Source organism: Ochotona princeps, chromosome 30, assembly GCF_030435755.1.
Source record: "Ochotona princeps isolate mOchPri1 chromosome 30, mOchPri1.hap1, whole genome shotgun sequence".
NCBI lineage: Eukaryota > Metazoa > Chordata > Mammalia > Lagomorpha > Ochotonidae > Ochotona > Ochotona princeps.
Genome location: NC_080861.1, coordinates 16694228 through 16715316, shown reverse-complemented (window position 1 = coordinate 16715316; position 21089 = coordinate 16694228). Strand labels below are relative to the sequence as shown.

The window sequence follows — 21089 nt, the reverse complement described above, 5'->3', positions numbered from 1 at the left end:
TTTTGCAAACACTCCTGCTTCCCTCCTAATTATTGACTTTTTGTGTCCTATTCTATTTGCTCTCTTCTTTAATGAGTCATTTCCCCCTATATTTATTGCAAAAAAGTTAACAATACAAATTTTGTGATCTTTTTTCTTTTCTGATGATAAACATGATAACCAACAAGAGTGGGAATATGCATTTTTCTTAAATAAATATGGAATATTCTGCATGCTAATCGAAGCAGCAGAGTGCCATAGTTTTAAATTATGCAAATAACAAAAAACACCTTCTCTTACCATGGTGAAGCTAGAATCATAACAGAAAGAAATTTGAGAAAATCACAAATAAATGGAGATTAATTTCTTCCTAAATAACCAGATGGTGAAAAAAAAATAAAGGAAATAAGGAACCACATTGATATGAAGAAAAATAGAGATTTAACCTACCAAAATAAACGATACAGTGAAAAGTGTGTTTAGAGGAATAGTTACTGTTATCCATGCCTACCATACAAGAAGAATGATCTCAAAATCTAGTGTACTGACTTTTAGACATTAGAAAAAGAAAGAAAAATTAAACCCAAAGCCAAAAAATGGAAGAGTATAATCTAGATTAAAGCAAACACTATTGAAATAGACGAAACAGATAGAAAAATCGAGTGGGATTTCACACTTGTTCTCTGAAAAGATCAACAGAATTGAAAAACCTTTAGCTAGACTAATCAAGATAAGAAACCTAGAAATTATTATCATAATTGGAAGTAAGAAAGTGATTTTTTTTTAAATGATTGCAGTGGATAAAGTGACGCAAGTGAATTGTTGGTATGTTGCATAAAGGAAAAGCGAGTGAAAAAGATAGGCTTGATGTTGTACCTGAGTCCTCACCTATTGTAGCAAGAAATCTTGGAGCCTGCGCAGTGGCATGTAGGTTAAGCTTCTGCCTGCAGCCCTGGCATCCCATGTGGGTGTCGCTTGCAGTCCACTTCCCATCCAGCACCCTGCTTATGGTCTGGGAAAGCAGCAGAGCCTGGCCCAAGTCCTTGCTCCCTGGCCCTGTGCGGGAGATCCGGAAGAAGCTCCTGGATTTGAACCAGTTCATTTGCAGAGAGAACCAGGGAATGAAAGGCAGTTATCTATCTGTTTCCCCATCTCTCTATAACTCTGTATTTCCAATAAAAGTAAATAAATCTTAAAAGAAAAATCTCTGGAAAATTCGTAAGCTGGTAAATTAAGAAATAATAGCACAGATGTGTGAATGCCTAAGTAAAGGCAGGCATTATAAAAGGGAATTCACAAAACCTTTTCTAGAGCTCTTTGGTTTTTAAAAATAATGTATGTATGAGTTACATTGACTCAAAGACTCAAAAGATGATTTGTAAATATCAAACATATGTAGTTAAACATGTGACAGTAGAAAATTTAAAAATCAAAATAAAGAAGGACTTGATTAAGATATACTAAAGCCATAACAGTTTAAATCATTTGGTATGTGTACAGAAATAAACACAATAGGCCATTGTACACAAAGAAGGTTCTAAAAGCTGTTGGGCATAAGAAATCAGTTCATGAAAAGGATGACACTTCAAGTCTTAACAAAAAGACAACTCAGTGGTGAATGATTCGGGAGAGTTTGCCTGTCCCTGGGGAGAAAATAAAGCGTAATCTTTTAAAATATATCCTACATGGAGTAAAGTGTATATAAACAGTCATTTGTTCAAGTTACAGCCCCTTCACTGTAGTGATTTCAAGGACATAGAGTCATAGTTTTTAAATGTGCTACCACGTTACAGTATGTGTTCACTACTGCGTGCTTTGTTGATTGTAACAGCGTGTGCTCATGGGCTCCCTCAGCACCACATGAGAAACCTTTCTCTGTGCAAATCTACATCATCTTCTAAGACTATGGTGTATCTAACACCATTTAATCAGTTGTTTAGTATTGTGTGTTCACATGCCATAAGCATAACACATGTTCTCGTGGAGTTGAATCAGAAAAGGTCAAGTACAGGTTATGCACATTTGAGTGACTCCCCAGTTACATTCCATGTTATCTGAATTCTAGTGCAATTGATTATTTTAAGAGAAACACATCTTCTAGAATAATCTGAGTAATCTATCTTGTTCTAGTTCCAGCAGATTATTTTGGCTTTACATATGTAGACTACAGGAGACAAGATAGGGCTGGTCAGTTTTAAGAACTGCATGTTGAGAAGGTGGGAGTTACCTGAGCAGTCTCTGCATGAGCATTATGGAGCTGTCCTTTCTTTGTTAGCAACACCACAAGAGTAACATATATTGACAGTAACCCTTGAATTGTCTGGTTAATTTTTGCCACTGTCAGATCTCGTTTTAAAATTTTCATATTCCCTTTTTCAAAAACTAAATGCAAGTCACAGATTTTAAGCCTTTCAACAAAGAAGTTTGAAGCCAAGGGAAGAAAATGGTTTCCTTGAAGTAATGTTGCTGCTTTTACGCCTTTGTTTTTCAGGCAGCACAGTCGGTGCTGATTTCTTTATTTGAACTCAATACCCCCGAGTTTACAATGTTATTAGGAGCTTTACCAAAAACTTTTCAGGATGGTGCTACCAAGCTTCTTCATAATCACCTTCGAAACACTGGCAATGGAACCCAGGTATCTCTCGCTTTCTTACTACCCTAGAATGCCATCGTTGGTGTTGGCACTGGTTGCCTTCTTTTGCATGATGTAAACTTGATCCTGGTGTATACTCTTAGCATTTGCATCCGGCAGTATTCCCTGACAGATTTAAATGCTGTCCTGTAAAGCCACAGAGCCCCTGCTGTAATGTGCATGCTTTGGAGTAGTGCAGATTGATAGCCAGAATGTGAGTGGAAAGCAGTGTGAGCGACGTTACGTGAGGGCAGCGGTCCCGGGAGCCTGCAGCGTCAGGACACGCCCTTCACAGAGCAAAGTCTTTAGGGGAGGTCGAACAGAGATGCCTTGCTCCAAGCTTGACAAATGGGTTCCCCAGCGAGCAGTGATTTTAAAAATGTATTCGCATTTAATCTTTACAGGCTTATCAATCCCTGTGTGTTTAAATACAAAGATTTTTGTTTTGAAGAAATAAGATATGGATAATGAAACATGATAGTGCTAATTTTACTTATTTGTGTATCTACGGGCTACCAAATAAATTATATTAAATCACCTACATAATGTGCCTAGAAAATTGTATCCAAAGGTTTTTTCAATCCAAAGACTGCTTTACTTGTTTGTTTATGTATTTGAAAGGCAGATGCGCCTGACAGAGCAGGTACCCTTTGGCATGGGCACACCAGCAACCCATTTGGGCAGCAATTTGAATCCCAGGCCCTCAGCTTCTGTTCCCACTCTCTGCTAATGTGCCTGGGAGATGTTCCTGGGTTCAGATGGGCCCAATCTCTGCTTTTGAAATAGATAGATAATTTTTTTTAATGTGGTAGCCTAGGGACTAAAGTCCTCACCTTGTATGCGCTGGGATCTCATGTAGGCGTCGGTTCTAATCCCAGCTGCCCCACTTCCCATCCAGCTCCCTGCTTGTGGCCTTGGTAAGCAATACAGAACAGCCCAAAGCCTTGGAACCCTGCACCTGCGTGGGAGACCTGGAAGAAGCTCCTGGCTCCTGGCTTCAGATCAGCTGCGCTCTGGCCATTGTGGCCGCTTGGGGAGTGAATCAATGAATGGAAGGTCTTCCTGTCTGTCTCTCCTTCTCTCTGACTTTCCAAAAAAAAAAGTAATAATAATAAATCTTTAAGAAAAAATAATGGAGAGTAGGTGACAGAGAGGAGGTGAGTGAAAGATGAAGGAAAATCTACCATTCACTGGTTCGTTCCCAGATGGCAGTAACAATGGGTGCTGAACCAAACCTGGAACTCTGTCCATCTTTCCAGCATGGGTGGCAGGGTCCCAAGCACTCGGACCATCACCTGCTGCCTCTCCAGTTGTATTAGCAGGAAGCTGGATTAGAAGCAAAGCACCCATGGCTTGAACCTATGCCTCAACATGGGATCCTGGAATTGTATATGTAGCTTAAGTTTCTGTGCCATAATGCCAGCCCCTGTTCAAAGTTTTAAAATGGGAGGCCTTTGATGACAGATAAAGGAAGATGTGATGCAGTGAACCCTGAAGGTTAATAGTTACTGGGAACAGTTCCCATGAACCCAAGTCAGTTATCTTTTATAAAGAAGAGGGGATTATTTCATTATCCCTTAAGATATGAATGGACTCATAATAGTATACCCAGGGGACAAGTGAGACATAGCAGTTTAAATGACAACTGGTACTCCCACATCGTGTATTGGAAAAGCCTGGGTTTGAGTCCAGCTTTGCTTCTGATTCCGGTTCCCTGCTAATGGGCACTCTGGGAGGCAGCCAGTGGTGTCAAGTCCTTAGGTCCTTGTGGCCCGTGGAGAAAACGTAGAAGAATTCCTTTTCTCTGGCTTCTGACTTCAGCCTGCCCCAGCTGCATCTTTTGAGGGCATTTGGGGAGTAGTGTACCGGTGGTTGTGGGAGATCTGAGTCAGTCGGTGAATAGCTATCTGTCTCTACTTTTTAAATAAATTTCAAACGTTAAAAAATGAAAATAATAATATGGCTAGATTTGACTCTTGTGTCTTGGTGTCTGTGAAAGTAATTTGTAAAGCAAACTCAAGGAAGAATAAGATGTGGCATTCCATTTCCTTGGAAGAAGGAAATGGGCTCAGAACAGTACTTAATATAAAATTGTTAGCTTAGGATTATGTTAGGGCCATGAGAAAAAGGATGTTGATAGTATTAGAGAACTAGGAGCAAGGAAAGAAAACAGCAAAAGACAAGTTACATTTCTGAATGAGGAGAACATTTCCCCCAGCAAACAAACACAGTATTTAAGTGTTTAAAATACCGCCCTGTAAGCGTGATTCGTTCATATACTTCAACCCCATAGTTGTATGGCTTCTTTAAATGTAATTTCATGGTTAATATTTACCTGTCTCCCTCCACTAGAATTCCATGGGAAGTCCTTTGACGAGACCAACACCACGATCACCAGCCAACTGGTCCAGTCCTCTTACTTCTCCTACCAACACATCACAGAATACTCTATCTCCAAGGTAAAAAAAAAAAAAAAAAAAGATAGTTTTCCATGATGATTTGTATCTGCACATTACCATTCTTAGATGGCCACCTGGGAAGTATTTAAACCCTATGCTCTTTGTAACCACTACTTATATCTGTTGCAGAATGAAAACAGCGACAGATAACATCTAAACAAACATAGATATACAGTAAATTTTTGTTTATTTTATTTTTATTGGAAAGTCAGATATATAGAAAGAGAAACAGAGTGGAAGATCTTCTGTCTGATGGTTTACTCCAGAAGCAGCCGCAATAGCCAGAGCTGCACTGATCTGAAGCCAGGAGCAAGGAGCTTCTTCGGGTCCCCCACATGGGTACTGATTCTAAAGCTTTGGGACATCCTCGACTGCTTTCCCCGGCCACAAGCAAGGAGCTGCATGGGAAACGGGGCTGCCGGGATTAGAACCAGCACCCATATGAGATCCTGGCACTTGCAAGGCGAGGAATCTAGCCACTACACAACCATACCGGACCCTGCAAATTTTTATTTATGTGCAGTGAAATTTAAATTTGATATAATTTCAGATGTTACAAAATATTCACTTGAGCTTTTCAATCATTAAAAATGTAAAAAACAAAAATTTTTTTCTTGTCTTTGAAGCTGTTTGTAGGACCCAACTTGATGTCTCAGTGGCTAAATCCTCTGTGAGTGCTGGGATCCCATGTGGGTGCTGGTTCATGTCCCAGCTGCTCGACTTTGATGTATACTAAAATAATTGTGATATAATTTGAAAATATTTTAGTAATTTAATACCCAGAATGTAGACAAAAACAACATTCAGGGCCCGGCGGCGTGGCCTAGTGGCTAAAGTCCTCGCCCTGAACGCGCCGGGATCCCATATGGGCGCCAGTTCTAATCCCGGCAGCTCCACTTCCCATCCGGCTCCCTGCTTGTAGCCTGGAAAAGCAGTCGAGGATGGCCCAAGGCTTTGGAACCCTGCACCCGCGTGGGAGACCCGGAAGAGGTTCCAGGTTCCTGGCTTCGGATTGGCGTGCACCGGCCGTTGCGGCTCACTTGGGGAGTGAAACATCAGGTGGAAGATCTTCCTCTCTGTCTCTCCTCCTCTCTGTATATCTTTGTAATAAAATAAATAAATCTTTAAAAAAGAAAAAAAAGCAACATTCAGGTAAATTCTCACCAGAAACTAATCTGAAGCCATCTGTAGTTTGCTGACCATTCGTTAATTAAACATGTTTGAAGAAAGACAAACTGGTTGTTAAGACTGTGCATTCTAGAGGAATTGCCGTGACCCTGGGTGAAGCAATGCAGAGGTTAAGGACATACCCGTTAGCCTGTTACAGCTGCCATGTTTTGTTTTCTTACCTGTGCTTTGGGAAATACACCTTTTCTTATCCTGTATTTATCCTCTGTAGTCATGCCAGAAGTCTTTTTATTTTAAAAGTCATTGTCTTTTTTATAGTGCATTTGATTATGACACAGAAAATATGAACTCTGAAGATATTTACAGCTCTCTTCGAGGGGTCACTGAAGCAATACAGAATTTCAGCTTCCGTAGTCAAGAAGATATGAACGAGCCATTGAAAAGGGATTCTAAGCGAGAGGACGGTGACTCAGTGAGTATTTGATGTTTTTAGATGGCATGCAATTTCCTTTTCCACTAAGCTCCTAAACTTTACTTTCTGTTACTTTTAAATACTTTTCTTAACGTCAAACACTATCTGCATATTTACTTGAGACTCTCATGGCACTCACCACATGGCAGGCACTGTTTTGGGTGTTAGTTTTGAAAGACAAAGTTGCTGCTTTCAAATTCCTTCTAAATTTTCATATAGAGATGATTCCTATGAAGATTTAGGTTACATCGTGCCTCAGAGGAAAGTGAGTCTGTTTCTGAAACCTAAAGAAAGTAATAATAAATGTACCACGAAAGATGTAGCAATGTGAAGACCTGCAGATAGTGGTAAACCCTGTACAGTTGAGGACTAGAAGAAAACCAGTGTATATTTAGAGCAATCTGAAAGAAAGATAGAACATGGGCAAGACCACTTGACTCTTGTTAAGACAAAAGAAGTCATATTTGTGATTCCCGGTCTCAAACACTTGGTAGCAGTAACAGGTTGATAAAAATCATTGCTCAGTTGAGACTCGGTTTTGTTTTTCTAGACATGGCATGATACAGGATTTTAGTAGAGGCTGGCTTAAATCCTAGTTCAAGGCAGTCATTAGCTAGTCGTCATTTCTAGTCTTCATTGTCTTTGTTATGAAATGACATATTGCCTACCTTACAAGTTACCATGAGTACGGTAAATCACATGATTCCAACCAATCCAAGCTCCATAGGCTAAAGAATTTTGAGTTCTTTTTCTTATCCCTGTAGTCAGGAATCTATTGACTGTGCTTTCATAGGGTATCCAGCTTTCAGAGCTGCCTATTTGGGTCAAGCCATCATTATCATCAGTACCATCATCTCTCTCACCTACATTACTGAAGTAGGAATCTAATTCGCCTCCCTGATTCTGACCTCCTGTAGTCTGTCTTCATGCCTCTGAGCATAACTGTGTGAACAAAGGCCAAAGTTCACATAATGGACACTTTCTTTTACCTCCCTACCTTGTCTGCTAACGATTTGTCCTTGTTCACGCTCCTCACACCACATTGCCCTGCTGGTTCCTTGAACCTCCTCATCATGTTCCTGTCTCCGAGTCTTCGTGTTGGCTCTTCCTTGCCTGACACATTCCTCCTCTGGAGAGCTGCCTGGCTTTACCTCACTTCTTTCCAGTCTTTGCACATATGGCTTCTCAGCAAACCGTACCCTGCTCAGTGTGCAAACACCTCCTGCACCCCAGCACTCCTAATCCCTTTAAATGCCACACTTTGTGTCCCGTTTGCAAATCAACTTCGAAGTGTTTTTATTATTTCTCCCCTCTAGAATATTAACGCCGTGAGTATAGACCTCATTCTCCTTTTTGTTCACTGAGTATCTATTCCCAACACCAAGAACAATGCCTGCTTGTATTAGGTTCACATGAAATATTTGAAGAAAATTCGTACAGTGCCTAGCAGATAGCTTGTCACATTCTGGCACAAGTTTCCTGGTAGATGATTATGATTTTGATTAGTATTAATATTTTGGTAAGTCTGTTAATGTATCCAAAGCTCCATCAGCATTCTTCCAAAAGTTATCAAGCACTTTACACATTTTTTTTATTAAGCAAGCCTTTTTAAATTTGACTTTCTTTTACTTTGTTGATATGCTGTCATTGTATGATATACTGTCTTGATAGCGGAATCTGGGGTCATGTTTAGCCTAGTCTAGCAACTGTGATATTCATTAGAAGCAACCTTCTTTTGTGATTGTTGCTTGCGTTACAACTCTGGGTGCCCATGTCTTACACTGTGAGCTTGAGCATTTTGAATATAAATTTTAATTCATCACATTGATTGTCATTACTTAAATTTTATCTCTAATTTTTGCTTTACCAAAAAAAAAAAAAATAAGGACATTTTAACCAGTAGAAAGCTTCCTTTAGGGTACCTGCAAACGAGCTCATTTGCTATGCTTTTTCCCCCTTCCCGTCCGTAGATGTGTGGTGGTCCTGGGATGGCTGACCCGAGAGCAGGAGGCGATGCTACTGACTCCGGCCAAACAGCTCTTGATAACAAAGCGCCCTTGCTGCACTCTGCTCCTGCTCACTCCTCCCCACGCTCCCGAGACTATAACCCGTATAACTATTCCGATAGCATCAGCCCCTTCAACAAGTCTGCACTCAGGGAAGCCATGTTTGACGACGACGCGGACCAGTTTCCCGACGGTAGGTTCTGGGCCCCCATTGCAGTGCTCCGTCATCAGTGAAGCAGGTCACAGGTTACCGTGTGTGCCCTGACACTGGAACTCTTTGGAAAGCCAAGGTCTCTGGGGCGGGGATGTCACCCCCGTGCCCTGGGAGCTCATGTCCACTGCGTTGGTGATTTTCTTTCCCACAGGGAGAAACAGGGCAGTTATCTTGGTGATCCTCAACAATCAGGAAAACCTCAGTGACCTTCCAGAAACTGCTGTTGCTTCTAAAAGTAGTTCCTCTCCAGACAGCGCTCGTTCAGTCCTGAAATTTTTATTCCAGAATCACAAAAGCCTTTGAAGAGATACCCATTCTTTCCAATAGGCCTTTATTTATGTATTTATTTGATGCTTTCCATGATAGGATTTTGTAGCTGCAGGGATTCATCCCTCCCCCCTTATTCCTCTGTCCCCATCTTCCCCTCCTACCTTTTTACCCCGTATTATCACAATAGAATAGTCCCTAAGTACAAGATACAAGTTTAGCTTTCTGATATTTAAATGTACCATGACATGATAAGTACAAAGGTACAAAACCTAGTATCATAGTGTAGTGGTAAATTTATAAGTTTCATTGAGAAACTTTTATTTGGAAGTAGAGATACATAGTGCATCATAGCTTTAATTCCCAGTAGGTTAGTCTCCCTCGTTTACAGTTCACATATTAGAATATACACACACTCATGCACATATATATATACACACTATTTATATCAGAGAGAATATATATTTATGCTTTTACAATGGCCCTTTAAATATAAAGCCTTGAATTCTTAGGAATAAGATAACATTCATGAGGCAGGCATTCTAGCACAACTTAAGGCCCGGCTTGGAATGTCTGCCTCCCATGTCAGTGTTGGTTGGACTCTGCCTCTGATCCTGCTTCCTGCTGACGCATTCCAGAAGGAGCAGAGGATGCCCCGAGTACCTGAGAGCTGGGCGGCGCTCCATTACCAGAGCTTACAGCCATTTGGGAAGTGAGCCGGTGGACGGGCGCTCTTTGACTGCTTCCTTCTCTCAGTCTCTCTCTGGCTCTCTTTCTATCCTTTAAATAGGTGAAATTAAGCAAATCTTCATTTAACTTTTTTAAAGAGTACATGCAGCAACCTGCTTCTGGGTCGGGGTTTCAGACGTAGCAAAGCAGCCTGCTTGCTGCAGTGTGTTGGAAGTCAGCCCTTGACACAAGGGTTTGTAAAAAATAATAAATTTTTTTTAAAAAAAGGAACAGAAAAAAATAAAGAGTACATTCAGATACCAAATATGGCAAAAGCTATATCAGTCACTTCAAGTAGGTAAAATGGGATTCAATCAAAACTCTGCTACCCTTACTCAACTGTATACCTTAGAGATGTGGTTGATTGACTGATTCCCAGTTATCATCTCTGAAAAGAGAAGTGTGATCATTGCACTGCCCACTTCTGGTCTCACCATGGAGTAAAGGACTGTAACACTGTACAACCTGTTTAGGGGTGTTTGGTCTAGCAGGTAGATGCAGTTAAGACATCTTCCTCCTACGTCCGAACGCTTGTGCTCCGTGCCCAGCTCCGGCCCCTGATTGCAGCCGCCCAAGAGGCAGGGGGCGATGGCTCGGGTAACTGGGCTCCTGTCGCCCAGGTAGGAAACCAGCGTCAGTGAGGCCCAGTCGTGGCCAGGACAAGCCTCAGGAGGAGGAAATCAGCCAGTGGGAGGGCACTTAACCTCCAGCTTAACTTTCCTGCTCTCTGTCTCGGCCTCGCAAATAAATAAATATAACTTAATAAAAAATGATGATGATGTATAAAATGTATTAGCTGTTTTTAGCAATTGGTCTATTTTTTCCTTGGGAGTTATATAGTTGATTAATCTTTTAAGATTTCAGTACTAAATAATAGTATTTAACCTAATGCAGATAAATGTGAGAGTCCCTTTCAATACTCTCCCATCATTCTACACTTAGGTAGTTTCTGGGTTTTCTTTGTTCCTATAAAAATATATAAGCAATTCACTCTTTTTTTTTTTTATATAATCCATTTTATTGTATTGTTGTTGACAATCTTTACATAGTTAACTATAGTTGAAGGAAAATCAAGAAAGAGAAGGAAAAAAAAAAAAAAAAGGTTCAGGGGGATAGGGAGGTGGGCAATGCTATTATGTCCATATTGTTTCCATCATGTATCTGAGGTAAAAGGGGATATTGAGGGAGAAGCCCCACCCGGTTTCCCGCCCACCCCAAGTCCCATATGTGGGGCATGCTCTGAGATATGTGCTCAAGTGGAGTTAATAGTTCTCCAGTTATGAGTCACTGCCAGTTTCGCTCGATGAGGTGGTCCACTGATTGATATGGTCCATCATGAAGTCTCCATTTGTCCCATATTTCGCTGCCAACATGTAGCTGAGATGAATGATTGTCCTATTCTGTCTTCTGTCTTTTCTTGGTTAGAATTCTGAGTCCAGCAGTTCAAGTGGGGAGATCTCCAAAGATACTTTGAGGTATTCCCAGACCAGATTCTTGTATGTTCTAGCAAGCACAGGGCCCGGCACAGTCCATCACCCTGATCAGCTTGGTGGTTGCAATTGCTGTGTTGGTTCTGTTTTCAGTCCCGAGTTGCACTGGAACCAATGGGTGTTGCAGTCCAGTCTGGTTCGGCCCTTACATCAACCAGTGGGAGCTGCAGCCTAGTCGGGGCGACCCACAATAACCCCCACCAAGCCTGCCCCCTACCCTGGTTTGCCAATTTGTGTAGCAGAAGACCAGTCTGTCCCCCATCCCATTTGGCTCTGGTACTTGTCAATGGGTATTAAAGCTTAGTTCTATCTAATCGACTCAACCATCCAGCCCTCACAGATGTTGTTGAGTGCCTCTGTCTAGCCATCCCAGCCCCCGTCCTAGTTTTCATGCCCTCCCACGGGAATAGTGACCCAAGAAGGGGGAACCCACTTTTTCCCTCCCAGGTCTCTCTGTCCCGGTTTATGCACTCTTTAGGTGGTCCTGTGATTTGACTCGACAGAATTAGTCCCCAGTGCCAGCTTCTGCCAAGCAATTCACTCTTAAGAGATGTATAGAGATAGACTCCTTCAATTAAGGGATATCCAAATTTTAAATTTGAGAGTTATTGCAGTTACATCTCAGAACACTTTGGGAACAAGTAACAATTAGACACCATCCCACATCAGTGTGCCTGGATTTGGTTCCCAGAAACTGACTCCAGCTTTCTGCCAGTGCAGACCCTGGGAGGCAAGAGTGAGAGTTGAGCTGGATTCCTGTTACCCACCTGCAACGCACTCTCAGCTTCAGCCCAGCCTGCCCAGCCACTGTCAGCATTTGAGGAATCAATCAGCAGTTGGGAGCTTGAGATTTGCTTGTCTTGCTCTCGCTCTCATTCTCTCTTTCTCTCTCTCTCTCTCTCTCTCTCTCTCTCTGTGTGTGTGTGTGTGTATTTCTGCCTCTCAGTACAAAAATATTTGTTTTTAGTAAGTTAAAACTTAAGTTGTGATTTCCTTATCATCATAGGATGTTAAAAAATTTCTAATTTTTGTGATTGGGTTGTATACAAACTAGGTATCCTAATATGCATTTTTTATTATTATAAGGGAAACAGAAATTAAATATAAATTTGTATTGAGTTTTATTTTGATAGATGGTAAAAGAATTTGATTTGTATTTTTTTACTAATGAAGTTCAGGAATCCTGTTTTTACCAACACTAAAACCAGCATTATGACAACATGCCAAACTGAATTGCATACTAACCCATAACAGCATATCTGTGAACTTGATGTGTTCATTCTATCAGAAATAGCTGACTATTGCTAAGGTGTACCATGATCGAGGACAACAAGAGTGAATAAACGGGTTTTAACCTGAACATGTCCTTTCAACACTGAATAATAACAGCAGCCTACTACACGGAGACTTGGCTTTAGCGTCATAAGTCACTTCAGAAATGTTTATGCATGTTTCAAAAATTGAAAGAATATGTTGAGTTCACTGACATTTCCTGTCTTAGTGTGTACTGAAGTGCAAAGAAGTTGCCAACTTAATTCTCCCACATAACTACAATATAGTCATCAGATTAAGAACATTATTATCAGTGTATTCGTAACCTGCTCCTGAGGTGAGCATCTGGCATGGCAGTTGAGACACTGGTCCAGGCCCGCACCGGGCTCCATTTCTGACCACAGCTTCCCGCTAAGGCAGGAGGCAGTGATGACAGCTCAGCTCCTCGGATTCCCGCCTTCAACCTCCAGCTCAGAGCCACACAGACGTTAGGGAAGCGAGGCAGCAAATGGGAGATCTTTGTCTCTACCTGTCTCTCTGCCTCCCAAGTAAATAAATACCACCTCATCTTAAGGCCTATTAGGATTTTGACAGTTATCCCAGTAAAATATGTTTTTTCCAGTTTCTTTTGTACTGAAATACAATGAAATTGATCACCCTATTTACTGTACAAGTGAGTGGTGTTAAACACAATCATACTGTTGTACAGCATCACATGTTGTAGAGGCCACATTAATGAAGTATAAAATGATGGAGTATCTCTGATCTTACGAATACATTATCTCACAGCATAATGCTTGATTGACTTCTAAAACAGCCATTTGTGTTACGTGTTTGAAGATAGATCAGCCCTCAATTAAACCACACTAGTAGTTCCAAGTTTGACATTATCATAAATGTCGCTCATACCTTTTTTCACCATCCTCTGTTGCTATTTCGATTTTTCTCCCCCCAAATACAAAAGTATCCCTTTTTGTTTGCTTTATTTGAGAGAGAAAGAGAATGTACTCCCATCCACAAGTTCACTCCTAAAATGCTTACAACAGCTGCAAGAGCTGGGCTGGGCCGTGGCCGACGACAGGAGCCGGAACATAATCCAGAGCTCCATCCACCTGGCTGGCAGCAACCAAGTACTTGAACCATCACCACTGCCCCGCAAGGTCACATGAGCAGAGCTAGAACTTGAAGCTAGGCAGACCAGTCTAGGTCATGAACATTCTGACCAGTGTCTTAACTGCTAAGTCAAACGCTCACCCCCTGTTATTTTTGAAGTGTAACACTTGGCCACAATAGTTACTTGGTTCAAATCAGAATGTGTGCAAAAGGACATAATTCCAAAATTCTGCGATTTACTAAATATGTCCCTTGATCAAATGTTTATACATACATTACAGATGCACATTTTAGTAAGTCTGAAACCAGCCCACTAGTATCCACATTTAACGATGGCTTTTGTAAGATTTGCTGGGAACTATAGTAATTAATACACACCTCTAATAAGGAGAAAGTGTTACTATTTTCAAAATCATAGTGGATGTCCATATTTGTCAGTACACATAGGAAAGTTAATAAGTTTACTATACTCCAGGCCCAGTTCCTCACCATGACCCATTAGGTGGATATTGTTTTCCCATTTTGCTGTTAAGAAGACTCGGCCTAGGCAGTAATTCAAAACATGGCCCAGGCACAGGGAGGGTAGGAGGAGAGGTTTCTGTGATATCGCAAAGCCCATGTTCTTTTCAGAGTGGCACTCTGTCAGAAAGGGCTTATCTCATTTGTAGGGTGTAAGTAGTTCAGTGTTGTGACAGTTACTCACTTTCTCTTTCCTATCACTCCTCTGTGCAGGCCAGGCATTTCTGGTTATCTGCTGGAACAACTACAAAGCTTGGTTTCATGGCAGAGTGGACTGGCTTCCTTTGCAACAGGTGCTATGAACTCCCTGCCTGCGGCTGAAAAAATACGATCTTATCACAGTGCTGTTATGACATCTGTAGATGTCTGATCACTTACAGCTTCCCCGGAATGATTTTGGGATTTATGAAGATGCATTTATCAGGCTGCAATAAGTTCTTATTGAGCCAGCAGTCATGGCTAAACATTGGTCTGCAGTGTAGTTTGTGGTTATTTCATTTCAGAGGAGTTAGAAAACGTATAACAAAAGCTCAAGCTACTTACTACCTGCTCAGGTCACTGGAGGCCTGGAGTTATCCTTTGTTTGATCATCAGAAGAGCTTAGGAAGAACTCTGGTATTTTGTAAAGTTCTAACATGAACCTTGACCTTTACAAAAATTTTTCAGAGCACTATCTGATGAACTAGTTGAGAGATAAGCAGTAAGTGTTCTTTAACACTTATAAAACCCATGAGTTGTTAATTGCACTCTTCAGGAATGGGCAAGGCCACTGTGGAGCATGGCAGTTAAGATGCTGCTAGGGACACCTGTGGTTTGCCCGGACTGTGCTCGCCATCCCAGTGTCCTGCTGTCATGCACCCCGGGAGGCAGCAGGGAGGGCCCAAGTAGCTGGCTCCCTGCCATCCCCATGGAAAAGCCAGAAGCAGTTCCTGCGTTTGACCGGGCCCAGCCCGGATGTTGGGATCTGGGGAGCGAACTAGCAGGTGGGAGCTTCTTTATCTCTTTTCTGTTTCTCTGTCCCTACCTTTCAAATGCAAAGAGAAATACACTAGGCAGTATATTCTGCTTTTTCTGTCAAACCTTATTTCAGCATCATCAGAATTCTGTGGTTGCTAATGACTCTGCAGAAGAATTCTAGTCCGTGGAAGGAGTGGAATGAGTAGATAATTACAGTTTTTATTGTTACTAGAATAATTGATTCAGCAACAGGTGATGAGAAAAACCATTGATTAAAAAATTAATGGGAAAATGTACCGTATTGGGGAAAGATTATCACCACTTAAATCCAGTGATAGTTAATAGCCTCCTCCTGAAGGTGGAATACTAGGCCTTTGTGAGCCGCATAGCATGACGTCATAAAAAATGTACTGAGGTATGTGAGGAAGAAGTGACACATTTGGGATTTACTAGAAACACTTCCAGGAAAAGGAAGAGTGGGCAAAAATGAGGTAAGGGTGGTAAAATCTTAATCACCATTAAATCTGGTGATGGGTATATGGGCTTCATTATGCCGGTCTATCTGGTATGTATTTTCGTGATGGAAAAGTTTAGATAGTATTGATATTTTGGAGTTGACAGATAGAAAAATTACTGGAAGTCATTTTCTTCATCTCTTTCACGGCCAGTGTTGCGTATGTCTGGGTTTCGTTCATACACCTCTAAGAGCAGAACTGTAGAGTTACCTACTTAACCTCCTGTCCCTCTGACAGATCTCTCCCTAGACCATTCTGACCTAGTTGCAGAATTATTGAAGGAACTGTCCAACCACAACGAACGTGTGGAAGAAAGAAAAATCGCCCTGTATGAACTCATGAAACTGACACAGGAAGAGTCCTTCAGCGTCTGGGATGAGCACTTCAAAACGATATTGCTCTTACTGCTTGAAACCCTTGGGGACAAAGAGGTAAATGACAGGATATGTGAACAGTGCCTTCCCTTTCCTGTCGCCTTTACATTACCTGTCAATCGGGTACTACACAGATGCCAACACCGGGAAGAGGAATCTGTTTCACTGCTGCTTTCTGCATGAAATGTTCTCGTTAAAGTATTTTTTCTACTAAGCCAAGTACTTTAATAATTCTGAACAGTTGACGTCAGGAAAAGTGAAAGGTTGCTAACTGCATTTTTACAGGAAAATATTGGTTAATTTCTCACATTCAGATTAGTTTAGAAGCAAAACTTCCTTTTATAGTCAGAATATAACAGGTTGTTTGCATGTTACAAATTAAGAAGTATGATAGAAATTTCCCCTTGAGATGTGAAAATAGAAGTATATAATATACTGTGTGCTTTGTGCATATATCTGCAGTGCCCCCCGAAGACCCTTAAGTTGCAAAAATTAAGACTGTTGAGGTTTTTTTCAACCCATAATATTAAAACTATTAAAAGCATTTAAATGTTTCTTCTTAGCCAACCATCAGGGCTTTAGCATTAAAAGTTTTGCGAGAGATCCTAAGGCATCAACCAGCACGATTTAAAAACTATGCAGAACTGACTGTAATGAAAACATTGGAAGCACACAAAGACCCTCATAAGGAGGTGAGTTGCCTGAAAGTTAAGTTAGTGTTCTAATCTCAGTCTTTGATTTCATGAAACATGTAAATGATGTTAATTGGGGCTTTGGGTTTTTTTGTTTGTTTGTTTGTTTTTTGATGAGTACATCACATCACTGATTAAAGTGTGATGATATATTCTTTTTTTAATTTTTAATTTTATTTTGTATAGTATTGCTTATTATTTGCATGGTTGAGAGTAATACAGGCCCATGTGGGCTTCCGACTAGGGTGAGCAGGGTCAAGGCATGGAGGAAGGTGAGTATTTGGGTATTTCAATTCTTCTTGTTTTTTGTCCTTTTGTGTCGACAGTAGTCTGGGAGGAGGGCCTCTGCTTGTTGTCAGACTATGTCAGCACACAGGGGTGGGCAGCAGGCCTTTGATGACATCTTAGAGACCCTATTTTGGGGAAGAGTGAGTGTCCCAAGGTTGCTACTTGAGTGACTTTGATAGTTCTGAGACAGTGTCAGCTTTGTTGCACCAAGGTTGAGAGAATCGTTCCAAGGTCTGTGGACTGACCAAGTCCACCTCAGTGCATCCACAAGCCCAGGAACATGCTACAAAGCTTGGCTGGGAGAGTGCTTTCCATCCTCTGATGATCAGGCACTCACTCAGTGTCCTCTGCTGGCCTGGTGAGCTGGGTAGCATGTGTGTCAGCATGCTGTCCACTACACATGCATTAGCAGCTACGGAAGCACAGCACTTATAGGTGTACCCCATGGTCAGACCACATATGTTATGATAAGCCCTGTGACTGGAGTTTGAATCCCCCAAGAAACCTTGCCTGGAGTGACCTCTTATGTACATCAGCAAGTGCAGGGTCAGGTTGGTTCTGTCACCTACACCAGCCAATGAACATACCAGTGGATACAGCTGCCCAGTCGGTTCCAGCCCCAGCCCCATCTCTTGTGAACCAGCCTAGTTAGAGCAACCTCAATAATCGCTACCAGGCCCACCCCTAGCCCTGGTTTTTGCATGTGCTGGTAGGTACTGCAGCGTAACCAGTCCATCCCGCAACCTCATTTGGCTACTCTCATGCACATTCATGGATGCTGGGACCCATTCTCATCCCTGGATCTTGCACCTGCCAGTGGGTACTGCGGTCAAGCCTCACATGCCTTGTACTGAGTCCCATAACTTGCCAGCAGGTGCTGCGGCCTAGTCCAGCTTTCCTGTACCCATTCTGGCTCTCCTGTGTGCCAAACAGGTGCAGCAGCATGGCCCATCCCCAGTGCCAACTCTCACATTCACCAGTGGAAGCAGGTCCACTTCTAGCCCTAATCTTGCATGTGCCAGCAGACGCTCTGACCCAGTCTGGCATGGCCAACCTCCAGTTCAATGTTTGCTGACAGGTACTGCAGCCTGGCCTAGCCTGGCACACTCCCAATCCCAACTCTGATCTCAAGAGCCTAGCCCTCAACCTGGTCCATACTCCTCAGTCCCCCCACAGGCCCTAGCTGTCAGTGTGAAACATAAATACTCCAGCGAATGTAAATCATTGATGAGCACAGAGCTTGCACAGTTGTTAACCTCAAGGCAGACTAAACCAAGAAGAATGATCAGCCTCAATCTTTTTGTTTGTGTGTTTTGTTTTTTAAGATGTATTCATTTATTTGAAAGGCAGAGTCAGGAGGAGAGAGAGAAAAAGAGAGCGAGATCTTCGCACCCACGGATTCTCTCCCCAGACGACTGCAGCAGCTGGGGCTGGGCCAGGCCCGATTGTCAGGCCGTCTTCCACTGCTCTCCCTAGGCACGTTGCTAGATTGCATATGGAGCAGCCAGGACTCAAACCGCAACTCCTACAGGATGGCAGTGTTGCAGGCAGCAGCTTAATGCACTGCACCGCAGCACCAGCTCCTAGCCTTCCATCTGATGTAAAGATCTAGGAAAAACACTAGAATAATCTCCCATCTTATCAGTTTGATTTCATTGTACAAGAAAACGTCAAAAAGTTCATGGGAAATTGAACTTAAAAATAAGCTTCTTTTGAGTTAATACCAGGAAAACATGAAATCCATTTATAGTTTTTTCATAATATGCATTTTTTTGTTAACTTGTTGTAAACCCCTCTTATTGATGACCTCAGCTGGTATCCTGGACCACAAAGAAACCCCTAGGGTTATACTCTTGCACCTGAAGTCACTTTAAAAACCTCTGCATTTAAGAAATTTTTATATCACAAACATCCTAATTCAATTTCCCACAAGCTTTCTGACACCACATATATAAGTAACAGTGCCTCAGCGATTCATAACTGGTGAACTATTAAAACCACTTGAGCAAGAACCTCAGAGCATGCCCCACATCTGGGACTTGGGGAGGGTGGGAAACTGGGTGGGGCTTCTCCCTCAATATCCCCTTTACCTCAGATACAAGAAGGAAACAATATGGACGTAATAGTCTTACCCACTTCCCTATAGCCCCTGAACCTTTTTACCGTAATTAACTATGTAAAGATTGTCAACAATATAATTTAAAAATAATAAAAAAATAAATAAATAACAAAAAAAAATAATGAGTAACAGTGCCTCAGTGGACCAAAAAAGGGTGGAAGGGATAGTTGTTACCACAAGAATGAAATGTTGTTTCCTAATCATGTGAAACACTCATGAAGTCAAGGAAACCCATTACAGGGAATTCCATTCAACTCACAGCCTAACTAAGCCATAAAAGTAGATTTTATAAAGGATTGTACAAATATATATAAATTTTATAAAATTGGATTTTATAAAGGATTTTAACCAACAACAGCAGAAGACAGAGATGGTCTAATAAAGCCCCATATGTCCATCATCTCGTTTCAACAGTTGTGGACATTTTGCCTGTCTTTACAAAGCTAATTTCAAATCTCCTATTAAATGCTTCATGATGGACCTGGTACAGTGACTAACGTCCTTGTATTGAATGATCAGGGATCCCATAGGGGCACTGATTCATGTCCTGGCTGCTCCACTCTTCCCATCCAGCTCCCTGCTTGTGGCCTGAGAAAGCAGTTGAGGACTGCCCAAAGCCTTGGGACCCTGCACCTGCGTGGGAGACCCAAAGGAGGCTCCAGGCTCTTGACTCCAGATAGCCTCAGCTCTGGCCGTTGAGGCTGCTTGGGGAGTGAACCAGCGGACGGAAGATCTTCCTCTCTGTATCTCCTTCTTTCTATAAAATCAACCTTCCAATCAAAATAAAATAAATCTTTAAAATAAGTGAAAGAAATAAATGCTTCATGAAGCTTATGCTTTTAAGGTGTAGTGTAACACATTAAAAGTTGCCTCCTGACTGCGTTGCCTTTTTGTTTTAGGTGGTGAGATCTGCTGAGGAAGCTGCATCTGTGTTAGCCACTTCCATTAGTCCAGAGCAGTGCATCAAAGTGCTTTGCCCCATCATCCAGACTGCAGACTACCCAATCAACCTGGCTGCAATCAAAATGCAAACGAAAGTGATAGAGCGTGTGTCCAAGGAGACCCTTAACCTCCTTTTGCCAGAAATTATGCCAGGCTTAATACAGGTAAGCAAGAAAGCTTAGAGCTATAAACAAATGCATTGGAGTTATTTAGATACTTTTCTGGCAGCTCAAATGGTATGATCAGGCCTTCCTGCTAGCTGTGATTTGTACAACATAAACTCCGTAACTCTCTGGAAATATATGTGGGCTGGTTGGTGTAAGTGGATAAAATATGTGCAGCACAAAATTTACCGTTTAACCATTTTGAAGTTAGAATTTAGTGAAATTTAAATAGATCTCACCACTTGTGTCCATATCTAGACTTTCATCATTCTACACTGAAATGCTGTACTTACAAACTCCCTGTCCCCTACTCCCTCCAATGAGTGAAATCTGTCATTTTGTGGACTGGCTTATTTCATTTAGCGTGTTGTTGTCACAGATATCAAAATTTCACAAAACCACGCAGGACAGAAAGTATAGAATTCTTTTTTTTGAGATGTACTCATATATAAAGGCACTTCAAAAACTACATGGTTTTAGGAAAAAAAACTGCATAGTTTGAAGAAATTTTTACACCAAAATACATTTATCTTTTAATTTCATTTTCCATGAACTTTTTGAGGTATCCATTATACATTCATTTTTTTTCTTTGAATACTATGCCATTATGTATGTTCTGTAATGTGTTTATCTGTGGTTGAGCATATGGGTTTCCCTGTTTTCAATTAAGGAAATAAATATCATAGCAACCTTCATTGTAATAGCATCTTGTACTTCTTGAATTAAAATGGTAAAATTCTTGGAAGAAAATACAGCAA

General features: G+C 41.5%; 1 protein-coding gene across 4 annotated transcripts in view; it reads left to right on the top strand.

Moving 5' to 3' along the window:
• The window catches only part of CLASP2 (cytoplasmic linker associated protein 2), a 164541-nt gene that overhangs the window by 135990 nt on the left and 7462 nt on the right, over nucleotides 1–21089 (top strand). For all 4 annotated transcript variants that reach the window (XM_058657143.1, XM_036497694.2, XM_058657145.1 and 1 more), the window contains 7 exons: nucleotides 2471–2614; nucleotides 4964–5070; nucleotides 6517–6670; nucleotides 8641–8869; nucleotides 15990–16183; nucleotides 16690–16818; nucleotides 20125–20331. In XM_058657143.1, the coding sequence (XP_058513126.1) occupies nucleotides 2471–2614; nucleotides 4964–5070; nucleotides 6517–6670; nucleotides 8641–8869; nucleotides 15990–16183; nucleotides 16690–16818; nucleotides 20125–20331 (1164 nt within the window). The remainder of the gene's footprint in view (nucleotides 1–2470; nucleotides 2615–4963; nucleotides 5071–6516; nucleotides 6671–8640; nucleotides 8870–15989; nucleotides 16184–16689; nucleotides 16819–20124; nucleotides 20332–21089) is intronic.